Below are 21661 nucleotides of genomic sequence, written 5' to 3'. Positions count from 1 at the left end.
AGTAACCAACACAAAAAAATGTAAACTAGTTTATATAATAGTAATAATATAATACTACTATAGTTACAAACACAAGATACTTATTATTCAAGAACTTCCATAATTCAATGCAACCAGCAGAAGACGCTGTACAACGCGAGTTCAAATATCTTGTTCTTAACTATTTACAAAAAGAGGCTGATGAAGTTTCTGCGAATGCGTATGCGTCATGTACAAAGATATACTTTGACAAAGACTATTTTCTTCGTCTGATTGTCACCGACCAAGTCGAAAAAGCGGACGAGTTGTTAACGCGATACGTCGAGTTTGTTAAAAATTCAATTGTATTATTATTACTAATTCAAGTGTTCTATAAAAGGTACAAATATATCGACACACAGCATCAAGAATGAAAGTGAGTTGTTAGCGCTTCTTGAAGTCAAAAAGTTCTTACTTTTCCGATGTGTTTTAGAGAACAATTTAATACAAATCCGAACAATTGTCGATTCGTTAAAACTGATCGAAGGGGGCAACAACATACACGTCAGGATGTTACTTACAAAACTTTTTTTGGATGTCAACCCATTCACCGACGAAGCATTTCAACCGTATCTCACACATGACATATTCAGAAAGACTGTGTTAGGTCCTCGTGTACTTTTATATTTGGAGAAGAGTCCAAATTTCCAGAATATAATGACATTACCACCAATGCAAGATAATATTCTCAAGAAACTCGTGTCGAACGGCGTCAGGTATGACCATATCAAAATTTGTTCCGGGAAGCCTAGTGATAAAATCGAGATTCTTTCATTGTTGGAACAAAAACACAGTTGCGATGGGAAGAAGTAAAGGATTGATTCATTGTTATCTTTGTGTTTTCTTATTATTTCATACTTATAGTTAATATAATTATATTATTTGGGTGTCTTACTGATCCATATTTATATAGTATATTATAATTAATATTATAGTATTATGAATATTACTATAATATAATAATATATTATTATATTAATATATTACTATTATTATAATTATAGTAATACAAGTGAAGTAGACAATGAAATCAAATTACATCACTTTAACAGCAGTACCGTCCTCATACCCAACATAGAGAGTGGTGAAATCGTCTGAAAGTGATAAAGCAGTGACTTTTCCTTCATGAATATGATGCTGTTTAAGTAATTTAGGCTCATGTTGGTGCGTTGGACAATCGCCATCTCCCAGACAGATTGATTCGTCGAGTCTCCAGACATCAATAGTACCATCCGTGTGTCCAGTTAATAGAATATGCCCAGGGATCCACTCTGGAATGTTTGGTATTAAAGCTTCTGTTGGTGGATTACTCAATTGAATTGATTGAATGAAGTCTCCATTAATAGTCCAATGTTTCAGTAGTGTTTTACTTAACGTGACAATATCCCCCGTTTCCGTTTGAGTCTTCACAAGATGGATTTTCTCGCCATGGTTGAATGATCGGATGATTTTGTATGTGTGAAGATCCCACTCGATGATTTCGCCACTCTCATCGCCACTTACTATAATAGAATACTCTTTGCAGATGTCAACAGCTTCGACTGCGCGTTGATGGCCCCGCATACGTCCAATCTCTTTCAACCCATTTATAGTTTCATAAACTATAATAATACCATCACGGGTGCCACACACTATTCTACTGTCACAAACACTACACACTATCTTCCCGGGGGTGGAGACGTTTTCTATCACTCCATACGTCTTCCCATTTTGGGTCACAGTGATTGTTCCATCTTCCGTAAACGTCAACAACTTTCCTCCCTTCTCTATTGGGATGATCGACGGCAATCCAACAAAGTTCTGTTGTATCACAGAAAATGAGAGGACGGGGAAGTTGTGTTGTTTCGTGACAACAATATCCCAATTTTCAGCTAACAACACTCCGTACTGAAACCCTGTTTTCGGAACAGTTCTCTTCGGATGCGGCTGTTTGAATATTTGTATCGGAGTCTGCCCAAAGTTAATGATCATGTCCTCGTACGCCTTTTTAAGCTTCTCGTCGACAACACTCTTCATGTCGACACCTCCTTCATACGATGACGGGTGGAACAAATTGAGTGCCTTCAATGCGGCTTCTCCCTGTTGTTTATATCCAAAGATCAAGTCGATCCATTCGTGGAGATGTGCCGAGACATACGGCGATTCCAGCGCCATCATATTCGTTCTCACAAAGCGTCGGTAACTTCCTCGCGCCCACTTCGGGAGTACCACATCGTCGACTTGGAGCGTTCCGTCGTTTCTTTTCTTCAAGTCAAATTTGTCGAAGTTCCTCAAGAATTCCGGGAAGTAGAAAAACTCAGGTATAAGTTCCATCACTTGTTTCACTGTGGGTCCACTTAACAACTTCCAGAGGTCTTCAAGACTATTAAACAGTCGGTCAGCCAAATCGAAGCGACCTCCTTGCAACTCAATTCCAAAATGTGAGAATGGTTCGCATCGTATTAAATAGTACAATGTCACACCAACTGACGTATAATGTGATCCATAATGAAACGCCATTTCAGGGTTATCTTTGACTGCTTCAAAGCGTTCGATTGTATTCTCCGCTCGTTCTGGCGTGAGTGCGCCCATTGGTTTCGACAAGTCTCTGTATATCCGTTGGTCTTGAAGATTGATATTCTCACTCGAATAGTCCGCAATGACCCAAGGCATGACCGGATATTGCGTGACATCATTAAATGTACGTCCTGACTTCGTATTCAAATACATCAAATAATAGAAATTGGATATCTTCCCTTCTACCCACTTCGCAGTCATTGGATCCATTTGATTGAAGATCTTAAGTGGTGCTAAGATGGTCTTCTTCTCTTGATGGATACCACTAGTCATATCTTCTTGCTTCTGTTTGAATGGGGCAAGACTCTTCATAGCAGCCTCATATCCATCTTCAAAGATAATCAACTTATTCCGACCACCACTCACAAACAACTCAACTGCTATATTTCTTAACATGAACCGTCGAGATGCGATGTTTTGAATGTCTTCCGCCGGGATCCTTTCCGTCTTCACAGTCCCTTTCGCTATAATACTTTCTCGTCTCAGTTCAAGTCCTTCAACTACATACACTGCTTGTGTGCACACAATGAATATACACGAGATCTTGTCCATCCCATTGATCACAAAACAGTTGAATCGCGACTTCACATCATCTCCCGTCTCAATTAACCCAAAGTTCATATTCTTATTCAGTGACGTCTTCATCATCTTATATATATCATCTTCGCCACTAAATGTCCCACGCCTCTTATGTAAACTTTCTTCTATTTTTGGTGATGGAGTCATCGTATACGTCTCTGCTATTTCTACTTCATCCTTCACGACTAAGTACTCTGGTATTTCATAACTCTTGTCTTTGTGCATCTTATTCAACTCAACATCAATGAACCCATCTTTACTCGTCGTGCTGTATCGACTTGTAAAATCAGTGTCTCGAACAAGACGCTTCCGCATACGACATGGCCCCTCTACGTTGTCCAACGTCCACAAACAAGGGTTTCCATCCCACCAAATCCCTTTCTCTAAGAAAAGGGTCTCCGCAACAGCCTCCCACGCACCTTGACTCTGCGCGTGAATCGCTCTAAAGTGTTCGACAGTCTTTTCCGCCTCTTCTTTGATCAACACAGACACTCTCTCTCGAAGTTGTTTGTTTTTGTGTTGGATCTTTTTGATCGCTTCCAAGCATTGGACGTCACTTTGTTTATTCAAATTGATTCTGTCCGTTCTTCTTTGCTCCAAAGGTGTTTTAAATGAGCTTAAATGTGTTGATTCGTCCGTCATCCATTGCGTCGAGTACTTTAACAAGCACTCCACGTCTCCTTTCAGTACTTCGTCTTTATTAGTGATGATCCATTCAGTAGCATCGTTCGATGGCATATCCAGCAGTGCGACCAATCCATTCTGAAGGCTCGGACGTGTTTGGAAGATTTTATTGATCAAATTCGTTCTTTTAGAAATAACAGTGCGAATGAAAGAGCCAAGAGTCAACTGATAGACTCCATCGTTCTCATAAAAGATTCTTAAAACACCATGAAGAAGCATATGCACAAACTGTTCATTCGCATTCACTTCATTAAAAATGACCTCGACTTCTCGATTAATCATTTCGATAATACACTCAATCTCTTCTTGTTGGTTCCGGTCGAACGTCAATAATACTATCCGATTTAAGACGTCATATAACGGATAGATGCCTCTTCCTTTTCTCCCACTCAACTGCACTATTTTGATGTATTTGATGTCATCCCGTAACACAGAAATGAGCTCTTGCTTTCGTGTGACCTTCGTCAGTATGAAATCAATGCGTCCATTCATAAACAATGACATGTATGTCGAGACACGATCAATCGCAACATCCGCATTCAGTTGGTTTAACACAGACATCCCAATCCCCGTTAACATTTCCCCAAGAAACTCAGACTCTTCTTCTTCGCTTAAGAAAGAGGAGTTCTCATATAACAATTCGTGCGCTATCACACTCTTCGTCGGGTTTTGTATCATCTGTGTCGCAAACGCGACTCCCAGTCCAAACAGAAGTTTCCTATAATAGACTTCCAAGTCGTCTCCCATTTTGAAGTACCCATTCTCCCCCACAAATATTGAGATGTACTCGCTCAAACACTCAGCAAAGACGTAATTGTAGATCTCTGGCTTCTCCATTAAGTCGCATATAACACCAGAAGTCAGTTCAATAAGTTCAACCATTTTCTGGTCTTTCTCTTTATTGTATTCGACCATTTGGAGTCTCAACAGTTTAATAATTGAAGAAATGTACTCAGGGGATTGTACCGGTCCATTAGAAAATGGCATCTTCTTGTATTGCGCAAATGTCGACGAACTCACATCGGGGACGATTTGATTCGTGATTAACCCCAACAACGAAAAGACCGTTTCCGTCGAGTCTACACATCTTTTCAGTTGATATGTAACAAACAAGATCCCTTTGTCTTTCACAAACTGCGACGAAAAGGTGTTTTTGCTTTGACTCGCAACAGCCATGAGTGACGCCGCTACTTTGAGTGTTAACAGCAAAATGGACTTTGGGATGCTCTGTGCCGAAAAGATATGGAACAACACAGCTGGCGTGAATACACTCAGAAGCACTTGTTTGTCCTTTAAGTTTGTAGCCAGGCACAGAACAAGCTTCATCAGTGATATGAATCGGATTTCCGTCTTCTTTAAGAGTGTTGCAGTCGATGTCTTCGAGTCGATGATTGAGATGAAGTGGAAGACCAATCGAACAAAGTGTTTGACATCATCTGTCGTGCAGCTATTCAGCAAAAAGTGTTGAAGAAGGTTGATAGTGATTTGGATGACTTCATCGTCGACTATATCGTCTTGGAATAAGTCGATTAATCGCGACAAGAAGTGTAACGACCGTAATATCGAGATGTTCACTTGCGCGTATTTGTTGTTATAGATCAGTGACACAAACGATTGTAACACATACAAAATCACCGTCTGCGGATTCTCAAATTGGTAGAACAGTGAAAAGTCGAGGACAAGCGTGTCGAAGATCTGTGGAGATGCAATAACGGCAGAGTCTCTTTTGCTCGGGTCCACCCCTGCAAACGACAACAACACAAGCAAGGAGTCGGTACTCATCAACTTCGCCTTCTTGTATATGAACAAATTGAGTAACTCAAACCCTTTGATTCGCTTCATTTCTCTGAACAATCCTTCGCTCTTTCTTAATGCAGCCAACAGGAGTTTAAGCGACTTATTCATTTTATCCGGAGTGTCCGATTTGAGTATTAACGCAAGTAAAACAACAACCCCGCCCACTTGGAATATGCCATCAGTCAAGTCGTTCGGAGAAGCGGTATTAACTGTCCCAAACGTGGTGCATGAGTTCATCGCAAAATTCGAGAGAATGTGATCCGAGTTCACCACCATCGACGGGACGGGGATATTCAAATTCAACATACTCAGCGTGAACGTTCCCACGGTCGAGAAACTTTGAATGACATTGACATCATTTTCGTCGTAATTCGGCAACACTTCATATTGGGAATAGTCCGTCGTCTGAAAAGTCCCTTGATACATCTCTCCAAGTAAATACAAGTCCCTCACTTGTTGGTCATTCAACGCAAAATCAAGCATCTTGAGCGGTCCTATTTTAAACACCGCGTTTGGAATCACTTTATTCTCCTTCGAGTGGCCAATGACACATCTATACACCGTCGGGTTGAATGCTACTATCTTCTCTGTCGCTTTTAAGAGGCCATTCACATACAAAACTATCTTTTTACTCTTACATACAACACCAATGTGATTCCACTTCCTTGGAAGTTGGACTTTCTCAAACATCGTCTTGGCTCCATAGACCACTCGTAACCCTTCCGATGTCACCGATATCGAAAGCCCATTTTGCTCAATCCCATTCACCACCTGAAGTATTTGGAAGAGGTACAACTCGCTATTTATCATTGGCAAGTTCGTCCACAGAACAATCGAAAATTGTGGGAGGGGAAACATCGACTTATTGATGGGGACGGAAATGCACGAATACCCAATCGGCGCCGTGTTAAAACTCAACGCGCCATTTCTGTCCGATTTCATCACAGAGTCCAAAATGCATTGAACTATTCCTTCATCATAAGGTTGTGCTTTCAATGTTTTCAGCAGCACAGAGACGTCTTCCTTCTTGATATCGTACGATATCAGCTGGACCAAAAAGTCCAACACGTTTTGGTGCAACTCGCTTTGTGTTTTGATGTCTTCAATGAAGTCATTAATGACTGTACTCGTCAAGTTCTCTGCAGCCATTTTTCTGACGTTGACGTCTTCTCTTGCAATAGTCGACAAGAAGTTCAAGACTGATTTTTGTTGTTGAAGAGGGAGACTTGAGTGGACGGCTTTCAAGAGTGCGTGTAATACAAATGGGTGATAGATCAAGACTCCGCCCATTGGTTTATCAAAGAGTCCCAGTGCTTTGACCTTCTCGATGTCTGTGATTTCAAAGATGATTGCAATAAGTAGACAACACATCCGCTCTTGGTACTTCTCTTCTTTCAGAAACCCACAGTTCTCGACTATTCGATTCATGACGTTATTCTGTTTATATGTGTCATCAAAGTGTTTCCGATTGTCTTTACTTCCTTTCATCGAGTAGATAATAGCTATGAACGACCATTCCATTAACATGTATTGGTTGTCATCCACATGTTGGGGGACAGTACTCATGTCCCACCCCCACTTCGCATAAAACCTCTGATAGAACGTAAATCCTCCAAGTTGTCTGAAACACTCTTTAACGCCATTACTTCGGTACAACATGACACAAAGACTTCTCAACAGGGAAATGGGTGAAATGTCCTCTTCAAGGGGTTCTATCAAATTTCGAACAAATTGCTTCATTTCAAGTTCATTGAAGAACTCAATAGCAGTCAAAAACAGCTTCGTCAACTCTCCTCGAAAATTCGCGTTCGTCTTAAACAGCAGGAGCGCCTGTTTCATCGCATTCGCCTTCTTAATTTCTTCAAAATTCTCATTTGATTTATCAACAAGAAGCGCCAATATACGAATGACTCCAACTATCAATGTACTCGCATTCCCCTCTTCTAAATGTTCGACAAAATAATTGAACGTTTCCACCGCATTCTTCGTCATTTCGCTCTCCTGAAAGACTTTTTGGTACTTCTTATTATCCACAAGTAATTGTGATATCAAGTAATTGAATGAATTGATCAACTGAGGAGTCTTTTCGACGCTCTGGGGGTTCAAATGTGTTGCAATTGTTTTCACCTCTGGAAATGGAATGAACTTCTGACACCTCGAAAGGTAGACACAGACCGACAGCATTGTGTCTCTGACCACCTGAGAGACGTCATTGAAGATGAAAAAGAATCGTTGCGTGTAGTCGATTGTCGACAGTGCAGCGTAGTTCATTGGATTCTCTCGAAACATCCTTTCTATCAATTTCATGGTATGTAACTTCCCTTCTTGTCTCTCCGTTTTCAAGCAATAATTCTGTAAGAAGAGGGGGACGTGTTTATTCTTCACAAGAAAGTAAGGGTACCGATTCGCAAGTATTCGTGTGTTGTCGTTGTACCTCTGGAACTGTTCAATATGTGGCGAAAAGTCGCCAAAGAACATTAAAGGGGCAATGACGTCCAACACCCCATCCACCTCTTTCAAGTGATTCTTGTCCGCCTCTATCAAGATCCTGAGTGTTGCTTCATAGAACCCATTCTTCGTCAAATACGTCGATATCGCGTCGGAGACATAGGCAGTCGACCTCACAAACCCCAAATACGACTCTAACAGTCGTAACACATCCGTCGACGCTTTCGCTTGATTTAAAGTCGATATCGTTTTCCCAACAGAACCTTCTCTTGAGACAGTGAGTAACAAGTCCGGTGTCATATGTGCGTGTGTGACTGTTTGAAACACAGGAAGTAAGTTGATTTGTGTTTCGGGTTTATCGAATCGCAGTACAAGGAGACCTGAAGGTAACGAGAACCTGGGCGATTGTGGGACAGTTAATATAATAAGTGACATTAATTGAGAGAGCAGGGGGTCGTTTTCGTCGCGAGACACATCGACTAGAAAGGTATACAACTCGGTGATTTTTGTTAAAAATTGTGTTGTCGAAAACAGCGAAATTTGCTCGACATTTCCAAATTGTGCGATGTCTCGAATGCACCGAAAAAGGTCTTGTCCATTTGGAGAGTTTTGGCGGTGAATACCATTCAACCACTCAATCGAACTTTGGTCGACTTGGTTTAGGGTTTGATCAAAGATGGCAATGAGTGTTTGAGTGAAAGAAGAGAGTGTTGGAATACTCTGAATAGTTGGACTTGGTATTTTAAAGAATAGTTCCATACACTTTTCAATTTCAGAAACATGATGGTTGGAAAGATATATCGTGTAATGTTTGTTAAAAGACGTCACATTCTCATTGCGCGGTTGGACTTCCCGCGGCTTCAAGAAAGACTTGAAGAGACTCATGACGATGGATTTTTCAGTTCTTGTTGAACAATTTGGATTTATTTCAGTCTGAAAGTCTTTTTGAAAAATATGGAAAAAACAGACGTATTATTATTTCAAAGTAATTTGGTCGTATCAAAAAAGTCGCTTTAAAGATAGTTTACTGTTTAAATATTTTGATGTGTACCAAGTGGTATTCAGAAAATGAGGGAGTTACTTACAAAAGTTTGAATTACAATAAAAAAGTCTGTTAAAAAAATCTTAGTTGATATTTCCTTAAAGTTAAGTATTATTTTTGTAAGATATTTTTTATTATAAAAGTTTGATATTTAGACTCAATATTAAGCACATTAAAAAAAAGAATCACCACAAGAATCGATTTAATCATATTTAGTAAACAAATTATTGAATTAACTATAATTCAACTGAAACAAAATAACACATCAAACACCTTTTTACTTGTTTTAAGAGTTAAATAAAATTTATTAATATCCCTTATTTTTAGTGTTGGTTGATACCAACTCTAAGAACTCCATCAAGAATTTACTTATAAAGAAAAAACTGAAAAACATTTCATTGAATGAGTGCACCACTTTCTTCGGACTTACCATCACCAATTAACACCATTTTATTTTCTGCGAATTGTTCTGTAGACAAAGTGATAGTAAGAAAAGATATTTTAATTGAACTGCGGATTAACAGGCGTCTTCAGAAGTAGTTTGTTGACTTAATTTTACACCAAACAATAATACAAATTAACTCAAAATAAAACAATAGTTTGTGTAACCAAAAAGTACTTGCCCAACTCATTGATTATGTTTGTGATTGTCACAGTGCATTACAAGACCCAGCGACTCGAGTGATATGTTGTGAGGTTATGGTGATAACTGAAAACATCTTTTTCTTCAATGAACTCATACAACAATTGATTAATACCTTCATCACTTCATCTGATGAAAAGACACTCTCATGCTTGTCTAAAGTGCTTAAAACACTTGTCGTCCTTCCTACTTCAACTGTTTGCTTTTAATCTTTTTTTACATTAAAATTATTATGAAAATTATCAAATGGATAACAAAAAGATCTTCGAAGAGTTTGAAAAGAGAGAGAACATGGTTACTGTATTAATCTCTAAAATATGGTGTATGGAAACACTGTCTTTTGTTATAACATTAACTCAATATACAACCGGCGAAAACGATAAAAAAGGATTGAAGTGGTTATGTCAAAACGGCTTTATTCATCAGATGTTTGAGATGTTTATCGACTCTCCAGACAATGCCATTGAAAGTGGAATCAAAGATATTTTATATTCCATTTCCACCAATAGAGAAAACAGTCAATTTCTATATTCCTTTGTTGAACAAGAAAATCTTCTTGTTAAGTTTGTGGAAGTCACGTTCACCACTGACATTGAATTTGTTAAAGAAAGTGGCGTGTGTATATTACAGTATATTCTTTTAGGTGCGTGCTTTGATTCATTTCAAGAGGACGTGTCAATGAACTCAATATATAATATTATTAATAATTATTACATAACTATTAGAAACATACTAACGTATACAAAAGGTAATGTCACCGAATTAAGAATACAAACGACCATGTTGGTATTATCTCTTGTGTTATCTAATAACAAGAAAGTGTATCAATCTCTTATAGACAACAAATTGATTGAAACGATCATCGTTTGTTATTAAAACAACTCAAAAGGTTATATAAAAAAGAACTATTATATTTATATAAATAATAGTAATATATAGCAATTGTTATATAACTATAACCACACGTGCACAATCATTAGACAAATTATTTTAGACATATGTATTGTTGTTCTTAATGAAGATAAATTAAATTCTATTTTAATTAATGAGGATTTTCAAAAAAGAATGATCGAGGAGGATAAAAAGTCGGTTGCATTCAAAAAGAATTCTTTGTACTATCCAGACATCCACTCATTTAATGTCATTTTAATGAACTCAGTTTATGAAAAATACAGAGGCAAACTGTCTGACAACTTTGTCTCTTATTTTAAAAATGTTGTGTTTAATAGAGAATGTGTGCTGACTAATCAGTTTCTTTGCTCGGCTTCTAAAAGAGAAGAAAAACAACAACTTGTTATCGACATATTTGATTAAATGGTCTTATTGAAATGATTCTTGAGGACTTTGCAATATACTTTTGTTGATATAATTTACTTCGTGATCGGTGGATATCTAGTCTGTAATTGATTCTAATATATTTTTCTAAATTCTAATATGGTTTTATTATAATAAAATTATAATATATATATTTTATTAAAATATGATTATCTATTTTAGAATAATAAAATTATTAACATTTTTATGAATTATTAATAACAAATTTAGTTTTTAAATTACTTGACTATTTATAACCTTTTTGAACAATTATAATTTTATTATAATTTATAATTATATTAAATTATAAACGAAATAAAAAGAACTAACATTTAATAGTATTTTTAAAATAACACAATTAATAACATTAGTATTATTTTTTCCAAAAATCAATTCGTCTTTTTGACGAATACTTTTGAAATAGTTATATTAATTAATATTATTAAATAATAACCCAAATTAACATCAATGATTTATTATTAACTTTTTTAGTACCAATAATTTCCTCAAATAAGTTAAAACTTTTTTTAGGCCTACCAAAATCAATAAAAAGAATAATAAATTCTTCATTAGACCTTCAAAATGGTGTTTCACATAAATTCCGCGAATGAAAAATTGAATTAGTTTTGCCATAAAAAAGTCGAACGCGAAAAGCAAAAAATGAACACGAGCACCATTGACAGCGCGTTCCAGAGTGTTCGCCTTTATTACTTATACTACCCACGTATCTGTGTTGAAACAACATCAGTACTTTCTTACTACTCCTTCAATCCAACTGTTAGAACGTTATCTACGGGGTTGGTAATGGCTTCTTTAGTTGGAACAATACCTATAGTCTATCGTGGGAATAGGTTTTGTTTACCGTTGTGTATAATGTTTCCGTTTGACTACCCATTGACTCCTCCCCTCTTTTTCACCGACCCAACTGCAGAAATGGAAGTTGTACCAAACCATCCCTACGCGTTAACTAATACCGTCATTCATCACCCTTTCTTGGATAGATGGACACAAAACAATAATGTGTTGTCCGTCCTTCAAGTCTTTGTTAAGGACTTCTCTCATATGCCCCCATTACGAATGAAAGTAAAGCAACAACTCCCAACTCTCACACAAATGCAATACACTAAACAAACACAATACTCTACAAATACACCCACAAACACATTTCAATGCCAACAAACCCCACAAGGTGTACAAAGACTACAACCTCTCCCACAAGAACAGTACCAACAACGCGAGGCCGAAAATAATACTTACCCATACACACAACGATCACACCAAATTCGACAATACGACAGTTTCCAAGGCGACAGAATCAACTTCCAACAAAACTTCACTCAACCCTTCCCACAAAAAACAAATTTCCAATTTCCTCAACTCTCGCAAACCAATCCGTTGCCTTCAGTATCATCAATGTACGCCCCAGAAAAGACGGAAAGACAAACACATCGACAACCATTACCTTCGTTCAACTCCGTGTACTCGTCCAATGTTTCTGGATTTGCTCCTTTCAAACCCAAGCAGGAGCAAGCCACGGCTGGCTTCGACTTGAAGGCCTTTGTGTTAGGAAAGGCAAAACAACCCGAAACACATTTACCTGATATCAATAGACTTAACGAACCCATTCAGGTGCAGTTTCCTCCTCTTGACATTGAATCAAGGAAGGACTAATGTATAATCTTGTGTATTTTTTGTGGCTTTTTTTGCTTTTGTTATTTTTAACGGATTTTTTTCCTCGAATTAAAAAATTCCTTTTTGTCGAATACAAAGTGATTATATCGGTAATCAATGATTCTTAGATAAGATGAAGCAGGGAAGCATATCCAATCTTATTCGCCAATTACTATCCGTTATAAATAACACCAATTTCTGTAGTAATTTCTTTCCAATTCCAAAAGAAAAAGAAAAGAAAACATCAAAAATGAAACCCTGTTTTTTTACATTAAGAAAATGCTTGGGATTTGATTTGCTTATTCTTAGGGTTGGTGCGTGTTGTGGTTGATTAACCTTCACAAACTCGAAAAACCAGAGGGAATGAACTTTGTAGGACTTTTGCAAGCATTGAAATCACCAGATAACACAATACGTAAAAATGCAGAGCAGTTGTATAACCAACTGATGACAGAAAACCCTGACCTATTTTTACAAAACCACGTGGAATTAATGAAATCCCCAGAAGAAGAAACTCGACACTTTGTGATGGTCCTTTTCCACGCTGCTTTGACGAAAAAACAAGACCCATTGCTCTTCACACGGTTCAGCCCAAATGCTCAACAGAACCTTTTTGTCACCCTTTTCAACATTTTTCAGAACGAGACGAGTAAACGTGTGGCGACCATGTTAGTTGAGATCTTTGCTGTTACAGCATTACATGTGAGGGACTTAAACGACGGTAAAGGGAATATAGTGCCCTATTACGAGTTAATGTTTTCAATCATAAATTCACCAAATGAAGTGATGCGGTATCTTTCTCTATCAACGATATCCTCCCTTTTCCTCTCATTAGGAGAAGAAAAGCAATACACTGAATGTGATAATATCGTAACCTTGATTAATCGTGGTCTGAATGATAACTCATTTATCGTGTCTATGGCAGCTTTGGACTTCTTTGCGACTATAGCAGTTATATACTCCCCTGAGACTCGACTTGGGCAGTTACAACCGAAGTTGCTGCCATTGATGCAGTCGTCTGTCCAGTTGTTTGGTAAAGTACTGAATTCAAACAACCACGACATGATCCTTGAAGCTTTGAAGAATATCAACAACTTTGCGTTCTTCCCAAAGGAGCTTCTTAAGCCTTATGTCATGTATTTCGTCAACGGACTTCTTGTATTTTGCAACGCACAAGCTTTTGATTTGAAATTGCGACAAACGGCGATGAGCACGACATTGGATTTGATATCGCCATACAGTTTGTTGATCAAGAGAGACCAACAAACACTGGCGAAGATACTCAGTTTACTGTTTGAATGGGATGCACTGAGAGAGGACGATTTGAATGAATGGGAGAAGGAAGACACCTTAGATGAAGACGACGCCGACTTAGCTGACGGGTTAGTTCAAACTGCCGGAGAGTTATTTGGTGGGGAAGTGATGTATCGCTTTGCGATGAGTCAAGTCATGGACACGTGGAAGAAGGAGTATGCCTCTTTACGATTTGTCTTTACTACACTGAACCCGGGTATTCATTTTTATAAGAAAAACATTGAAGAACTCATCAAGTTGGTCCACACGAAGTTGGGGAATACCAATCCACGAGTGAGACATATGGCGTACTCTGTAGTCAATTCTATGGTGAGTGAGATGAAGAAGAAGTGCAAAAGGTATAGCAAAGAGATTATATCGTTCATTCAGACTGCATTTGTTGACACTTCTGTGAAGAATCAGACTATGGGGTGTGATATCTTAGCCACAGTATTGGACGTCGATTTAATAAGTCCACAGAATATGGAAGAGTACGCCGTGGGGTTCTTCCAAACGTTGATCCAATTTGTATCAAATTCTGCGTCATTCCCATTGATCGACTCCGCACTGGCTTCGATCAACTTTATGATTCATTGTATGTGCAATAGACTGACTGCAGTGTTCCCCGCTTTGTTTGAATTTTTCAAGACAAAACAAGTGCAAGTGTTGACGTTACTCAATGCGCCAAATAATGACCCAAAGCAGAAAAAGAATCTGTTATCGACCGAGTCAAGAATTATAGAAGGGCTTTCTATGATGGTCTATGCTTGTTCAAATTCGATTACACAAGAAGTTGCTATGCAAATATTCTTGCAAGTGTATAGCGTGTTCAATGCACCGGCCGACCAACAAGAAGTCTTATTGCCTTTTGCACAGAAGGCGTTTTCCCGACTGGCTTCAACATTAAAACAAAGCGTTCAGCCCTATTTAAATACGATTGTACCCAGTCTTGTGGAAGGTGCTGGTAAACGGACGAAAATACGGTTTGAGACTGGAGAAGAGGAGATTGATGAGAACGAGTGGGCGAGTTCTGCTATATGTGGGTTGAATTATGGAGTGAAAACATCTGAAGTTATTTATAAGGCGGACTGCCAATCGACGTTAACCCTATTTGTGGAAGAATTGAAAGAATCGATGTTCCCGTACTACGAGATGATGATTCCTTTATCACACAACATCAAATATATGCTCGACGACACTGTCAGACAGACTGCAACGTGTTTGATGAGTAAGATGTTGACTGTACAACTCGCAACATTGAAGCAGACTAACCCTAGTGACTACCTTGTAGTGTTCAAAAACTCAAAGTTGTATAAAGAGGTCTTCTTGGTATGGACAGACTCAATTCCAAAAGAGCCGGAGTCCACTATTGCTATTGCGGAGATCGACGCGTTCACACAACTTGTGAAAAGTCAAGGAAATAACGGATTAACTGAAGAAGAGATGCAATATCTGTTCACGATGTTTGCCGACTTGTTTGAAGGATACTTGAACATTACACAAGACAAGAAGAAGAATATGAATGAAGGAGTCCAACAACTGACAGGTGAGGAAGTTGATATGTTGACACAAGACAGTGAGAATGATAGTGATGCGTTGATGGCGTCACAGTACCTCTTCAAGAACATCTTGAGGTTCAATGAGAAGTACTTTGATGTGTATAACCGGATATTCCACCAATGGGTAGTGAAGTACTACAAAAGTGGGAACGAAGACTATATCTCCACTGCTGTGATGTTCCTTTCTGATTTGATAACCGCGGGAAAACGAACAGACATGGCCGTGGTGTTAGTTGGGGAATTCATTAACTTGATTAAAGTGTCTGGGAGTGACACACAGTTTAACACCCTCCTTTGTATGTGCGAGATATTTAGATACTACGACTCCACATTTTTACAGCCATTTGTGCCAGCTTTGCTCGATAAATTGCAGTACTGCTTGGGTCTGAAAGGTACCGAAAAGAATGACATATATGAAGCATCAGTGTTGTGTCAAGGAGAGTTGATGATGAGACACCCCGACTTGTGTAAACAGATTGGGATTGTTGTTGATAAGATGCTGAATGTGTGGTTCTTCTCGTTGAAAGAAATAGAGGGAGTGAAAGACGTTGCAATGACGATGATAATCAATGGAGCCGTCGATGGGTGCTTAAAAATCGACACCGTTGATAAACTGTCATACTTCATCACATTTATCGCAAGAACACTACTAGATGATTCACTTGATTTGGAACAGGTTGATAAACTCAAGTTGGTACTCATTGCATTTAAAAAGCAATTTTCAGACGAGGTGTTCAACAGAATATGGAACAGCTTGATGGTTGAAGAAAAGGAAGAGCTCTATGAACTCGTTAAATGATTTTTTGGATTTGTTGGTAACCAACTTTGTTTTTTGTTAACTCATTTTTGAAGTAAAAGTAGTGTTTATTTGTGTTGTAATTTAAATGTGACTTAAATGCATGTTTTTTAAAAAAATGGTGGTGGTTTTCGACTTAAAGTATAAATATTGCAATTTAAAAATGTTCACAACAAGATTATATTAACTTCAAAGTAGTGTTGGTGTTTGAAAAAGGTAAAAATATAACACTCACTTCATAAAAATACTCAATTGATAAGAAAATGTCAAATATCTTTTGAAAAGAAAATGTGAACCAATGTAATTTATTAAGTGCGTTCAAAAGAAGTAACAAACTTACCGAAGTAAAAAATATTGAAAAGTGAATTGGTTAACGTTGTAGTTTAAAGCAAGATAACTTAAAAACATATAATGATGAAACACAACTTACAACAACTCACGATGAATGAAATTGTATTTAATACACCAAAAGAAAAATATGGAAAAGACGATTCGATTACAATTAGAGAAATGCAAAGATACATTTTGATCCTAGAAAAGATTATAACAAAGAAAAACACAACAATCATTTCAATGGAAAAAAGGCTGGAAGAGTACAAACCGTTTAACGAATTTGTCAACAGCACAGATCCAATTTTATATGCTTCTCCTGTTATGGATATGTTGTGTGAATTGATAAGTGACAGAGATGAAGAGACAAAGAATAAAATACTAAAGAGGTGGTCAGACCACCTTTCCAATGAAATGATAACAGTAAAGAAGTTGGTCAAAAAAAGGAAAGATTCATTTGACCCATTACGGTCGAAATTGAAATACATTGATTTAAAAACAGATATTGAGAGGGAAGATTCTAAAGAGTTTGTTATGTTGCAGCCCTTAGGAAGCGAAGTTGGCTTCATACGGAGTGATAAGAAGACTTTACCAAATCAACAACCAAATGTACAACTTTATGAGTGTCTTTTAAAGAACTTTTTATATGAGGAAGGTATCTATTACACAAAATTTGAGATACTTACAAAATACTTTATCACTCCATTAAGAAATGCACAATTAGCTTTTGAATCCGTCAAAGTCCTCTCCGATGTTCTTCCCCCAATAATGTCTTTGGAAAGAAGACTGAATAGAGCTCTAAAAGCACCAGAAGCAAATGTTATGAAAGTGTTTAAAGACTATGTCCAAGAGATTGATGTGTACATCCCTTATATTATTATACTAAAGAACACAAAACTTCGTCAAGATATCCTAGAAAATTGTGCAAACAAAACATTCAAAAAAGAGCAAGCCGAACTTGTGAATCAATCTTTATTTGTCAACCCCGACCAAATATTGCCTGCAACAACATACCTCGACGCACCTTCTTTCAGATTTTCCAAGTTGTCCAAAATCTTTGGCGACCTATTATCAAATGTTGATATGAAACATCCCGACTTCTCTTCGCTGACGGCAATATACACTCTTGTACTCAAGACAATGAAGAAGTATGAACAACAATTGAGACTCACTGAATCCAAAAAGAGTTTGGACGACCTTCAAAAACTGTTTCCAACAGACAACATCATTGAGAAAGACAGAGTTTTACTGCATTATGGAGCACTCAATGTATTAGAAGACAAATCGTCGTGGTGTATGGGGTTTCTCTTTACTGACATCTTCATCTTAGCACGTTCGACAATCCACAATGTAGCCGGTACTTCTAAAGAGGCTCTTCTTCGCTTTGAGAATGTTCCGAGTGGGAAAGATGTTCTTTCACTGCAATACTATCGTTTTACTGAGATTCTACGCTTCACCACAAACACGTCTCACTTCAAACAAGTGTGTGAGAATGTTTTAGCTCCAAACGCCTTTTTTGTTCAACAAGATGACATCAAAGCTCATTGCAGTTGTCCGAGTCTCAAAGAGCTTCAAGCCTGGGTACTCAACTTGTTGAAATTGAAAAAATGAAGACCCAAAACGAGTAACACCTTCACATGCCTTCAATCAAAATTAAATTAAATGTACTTTTTACAGTTCAATTGGGTCGTCTTTCGTCCCTTTCACTAGCAATCCAAGCTCCGGTGTTTTCGTTCGATGCACCTTTTTAATACTTTTCTTTTTACCCAAAACAACACCTTCAGGCGGTCTGTTCCATTCTTCAAGCGCTGTCATAGGCGATGGGCTATTGTCTTCACTCGCCAACTCAAGCAACGTATTAGGTGAGAAATGGCGTTTCGGTTGTTGTTCCTTTTTGGGTTTGGTCTCGTCTTTGATCTTTCTCATCTTCCTCATCACTTCTGACAAATACGAATTGGGGCTTGGCGTTGCTATAAATGTTTTGTCCGGCTTCGCATTCTTTTTCATATATCGCATTTCCTCTTCGTCCGTCTCCTTCTCCATCCCTTCACTTTCCCATCGGAGCGTTTTCACATCACTGATCGTTCCATCAACACCAAGTGTGAACGTCTCGACGTCGTCCGCTGTCTTTTTCAAAAGTTCTTGGACTTTTCTGTCAACAACTATTTCCTTTTTGTTATTCTTTTAATTGTAATATACTATATTATTTACTTAAATAATAATACTACTATTTATAATATTATTAACTATAATTATACTAATTATACTAAATAGACTAACGAACAAACAGACACGGGCAATGGTTTGTAACAGATTGGGCAATTAAAAGACTGTTTGATGGTTGAGTTTCGTATAAAATTTTCCAAATCGAAACAGGAGACGTGTGTGCAATTCACTCCTCGGACTGGGATCTTCATCTTTGTCTTGGTGATGGGACACTTTAACGGAATGGTCTGTTGTTCTTCCTCGAATTCATCTTCTTCGACTTCTGACCCGTCGTTATTAGCGTTGAGGTCAAGAGACACCATTTCATTCGACTTCAATGAATTTTCTGATACCCTTTTGACGGTGTCTAGAAGGGAAATGGACTCTATTTCGACGACAGAAACAAAAGTGTTATGCACCACCTCTTTTGTGACAAATGAGATGACGTTTCGACCTTCTTTAAGTAAGTCCGTCACATCTATGTTATTGTAAATCTCCAAGTTATCAATCCCCTTGATCATCTTCGGCCGTACGAAGTACTTCTTTGTTTCATAACTGATTTTGTTAATAGTAATATGTGACACGGAAAATGGGGGGATGTTCCGCTTCGTGTTCACGTCGAACAATCTGATTTGAATGCGGTGACTTCCGCTCGGCTCCTCCAACACGCGAAATGCAAACGACGGGTGTTCTCTCTTTTTGAACAAATTGTTTCGGTTCCGATACTCAAAAACAACTTCCGCCACAGAGTATGTGTTCGCCTGTTGAAAAAAGTTCATCGAAAGCACTTTGACTTGTTTGATCATCGGCGAGACTTTCGTCTCAAACTCGGCTGGTCGCTCTTGCATCCAAGACTTTGTTTTCAAAGTTGTATATGAAAAATTACTAATATATTTCTAATAAATTTATTATAATAAAATTAAAAATAGTAAAAACTTATTCGATGTTTGAAAGGGTTTTGATAAGTTTTATTTTACTTAAAAATATAAACTGTTTTATGGCAAAAAACACCAGCAACCACGCGTGTAAAAAATATACATTTTTCCTAAAAAAAAGTATGCGAATTGAGGATAAATTGTAAAATAATTAGGGTTTACTGTTTCCAAGAAACTGCCGCAGCAGATATGACAGCCCCAAGGCCAGAACCATCTTTACTGAGTTGGCACATAATCTTGTCTTGTGGTTGTAGAAGGTCCAGACCTTCAATATAGTACTTTTTGAATGGTACGGATTTTTGATAAACAGTCCCGTCGATACCTGCGGTGCTCCGAGAAGACAAGTAACTCGACATTTTTCTGTACAATGCAACGGTAACTGCTGAAGCAAGATATCCACTTCTCTTCACAACCAACGTGCAAACTTCCTTGAGTATTTTTCTCTCTTCAAGTGTACTGTCAGTGACGCCCAATTTCTCTAAGATTACTTGTACTCTGCTTAAGTTCTCTGTTGTGTCTTCTGTAATTTCTGTGTGTCTCGAAGAAAATTTTCTGGACTCATCGAAATGTGTGTCATCCGGTTCATCCGAAAAGACTTCTTTTTCTAAGTACCTTTCAAAGCAGACTTTCTTCTGCATTAACTCTCTAATGACTAACCTACTTAACCATCCAAGGTATATTCCCGATATCAACTTTTCATATTTCTGACTTCCTTTATTCACAGAGACTTCGTCGATCATCAAGTCGAATTTATTTCGTTTGAACTCCTTGAAGTCGAGTCCTCCCCACTCCGTGTTGATCACTATAAACTCTTCTTTACAAACACTTCTCATCTTTTGAGCACATATATTTGAAGTCTTTTCAATATAACACCCATTGGTCCCTGTGCCAAAGATGATTCCCATCCCACAAGAAGGATCATCGTATGCCAAATTAATCAAAGTTCCAACAGTGTCGTTAATTAAAGCAACTATCTCGACATTCTTCAAATCTATTTTGATCATCTGCTCTGTTATAAGCTTCACTACGTCTTTGCCTATTGCTTCTTTGATATCCCATCCTTTCGACCACCCAACCAATTCACCTTTGTTGATCGCCTCTTGGTTTACAGCAAACGAAAACGTTAGACCGGCCTTAATCGACTCGTTCTCAAGTTTGTGAGTGTATACAAACGATTTCAATTTGTTCGCAATGTACCCAAAAAACTCGTCGTTGGTGTGTGAGTTCTTCGGCATGACACTTTCGATCGTCTGTAACTCTCCACGAACACCTGGTGATGGGAGGTCTAGGTATATAATACGCATGTTAGTCCCGCCAATATCGATCCCAATGAACTTCCCAGTCTCATTCCCAGTTGGAATTGGTGCATAGGTTGGAATCATTTGAAGTGTACTTGCACGGCCTTGAAGACCATTTTCCATCTCTTCCAAAGTCTTTGAAACGATTTTTTCCAAGTCGTCTTTGGTTAACATGAACATGTTGCGGATATCTTCCATAGTGGATTAAAAATATTATTAAGTTAATGATAAAGAACTCAAATACTTTTCAATTATGGTACTCAAATTGTATTATATATAAATTAGTAAAATATTAGAATAATTTTTAATAAATTAATTAATAAATAAAATTAACCAAAATGTTTGGTTGATTCTATTTACAGTCAAAGGTGTCTATTTGTCGTAATTATAATTGTCGAAGTTGCTTAATGGTCGCACAACTGGCCAATCATTTTGGTTTACGACAATTAAATATTTTGTTTTCGAACCTGTAACTTTTGTTGAATTAAAAACC

At 37.7% G+C, this 21661-nt stretch overlaps 7 protein-coding genes across 7 annotated transcripts; 4 read left to right on the top strand and 3 right to left on the bottom strand.

The window, feature by feature from the left end:
* Positions 1-107: 107 nt before the first annotated feature.
* EIN_020710 (hypothetical protein) lies at positions 108-831 on the top strand (the record flags this gene model as incomplete). The annotated part of the gene is made up of 2 exons (XM_004257315.1): positions 108-304; positions 381-831. The coding sequence occupies 2 exons, from the start codon at positions 108-110 to the stop codon at positions 829-831; spliced, it is 648 nt and encodes a 215-aa protein (XP_004257363.1).
* Positions 832-1053: 222 nt separating this feature from the next.
* EIN_020700 (beige protein, putative) lies at positions 1054-8967 on the bottom strand (the record flags this gene model as incomplete). Its single annotated transcript, XM_004257314.1, has 1 exon — positions 1054-8967. One exon carries the CDS (start codon positions 8965-8967, stop codon positions 1054-1056), a length of 7914 nt encoding a protein of 2637 aa, XP_004257362.1.
* Positions 8968-11741: 2774 nt separating this feature from the next.
* Positions 11742-12752, top strand: EIN_020690 (hypothetical protein; the record flags this gene model as incomplete). The annotated part of the gene is made up of 1 exon (XM_004257313.1): positions 11742-12752. The coding sequence occupies one exon, from the start codon at positions 11742-11744 to the stop codon at positions 12750-12752; it is 1011 nt and encodes a 336-aa protein (XP_004257361.1).
* Positions 12753-13115: 363 nt separating this feature from the next.
* Positions 13116-16403, top strand: EIN_020680 (importin beta-3, putative; the record flags this gene model as incomplete). The annotated part of the gene is made up of 1 exon (XM_004257312.1): positions 13116-16403. One exon carries the CDS (start codon positions 13116-13118, stop codon positions 16401-16403), a length of 3288 nt encoding a protein of 1095 aa, XP_004257360.1.
* Positions 16404-16811: 408 nt separating this feature from the next.
* EIN_020670 (hypothetical protein) lies at positions 16812-18341 on the top strand (the record flags this gene model as incomplete). The annotated part of the gene is made up of 1 exon (XM_004257311.1): positions 16812-18341. One exon carries the CDS (start codon positions 16812-16814, stop codon positions 18339-18341), a length of 1530 nt encoding a protein of 509 aa, XP_004257359.1.
* Positions 18342-18401: 60 nt separating this feature from the next.
* EIN_020660 (sumo ligase, putative) lies at positions 18402-19783 on the bottom strand (the record flags this gene model as incomplete). Its single annotated transcript, XM_004257310.1, has 2 exons — positions 18402-18899; positions 19019-19783. 2 exons carry the CDS (start codon positions 19781-19783, stop codon positions 18402-18404), a joined length of 1263 nt encoding a protein of 420 aa, XP_004257358.1.
* Positions 19784-20028: 245 nt separating this feature from the next.
* EIN_020650 (hexokinase, putative) lies at positions 20029-21366 on the bottom strand (the record flags this gene model as incomplete). Its single annotated transcript, XM_004257309.1, has 1 exon — positions 20029-21366. The coding sequence occupies one exon, from the start codon at positions 21364-21366 to the stop codon at positions 20029-20031; it is 1338 nt and encodes a 445-aa protein (XP_004257357.1).
* Positions 21367-21661: the final 295 nt, after the last annotated feature.

The sequence above is a fragment of the Entamoeba invadens genome (assembly GCF_000330505.1).
Source record: "Entamoeba invadens IP1 unplaced genomic scaffold scaff_1105074724629, whole genome shotgun sequence".
NCBI lineage: Eukaryota > Evosea > Mastigamoebida > Endamoebidae > Entamoeba > Entamoeba invadens.
Note: the sequence above shows the minus strand (reverse complement) of the source record. Positions and strands in the feature narration are given on the sequence as shown.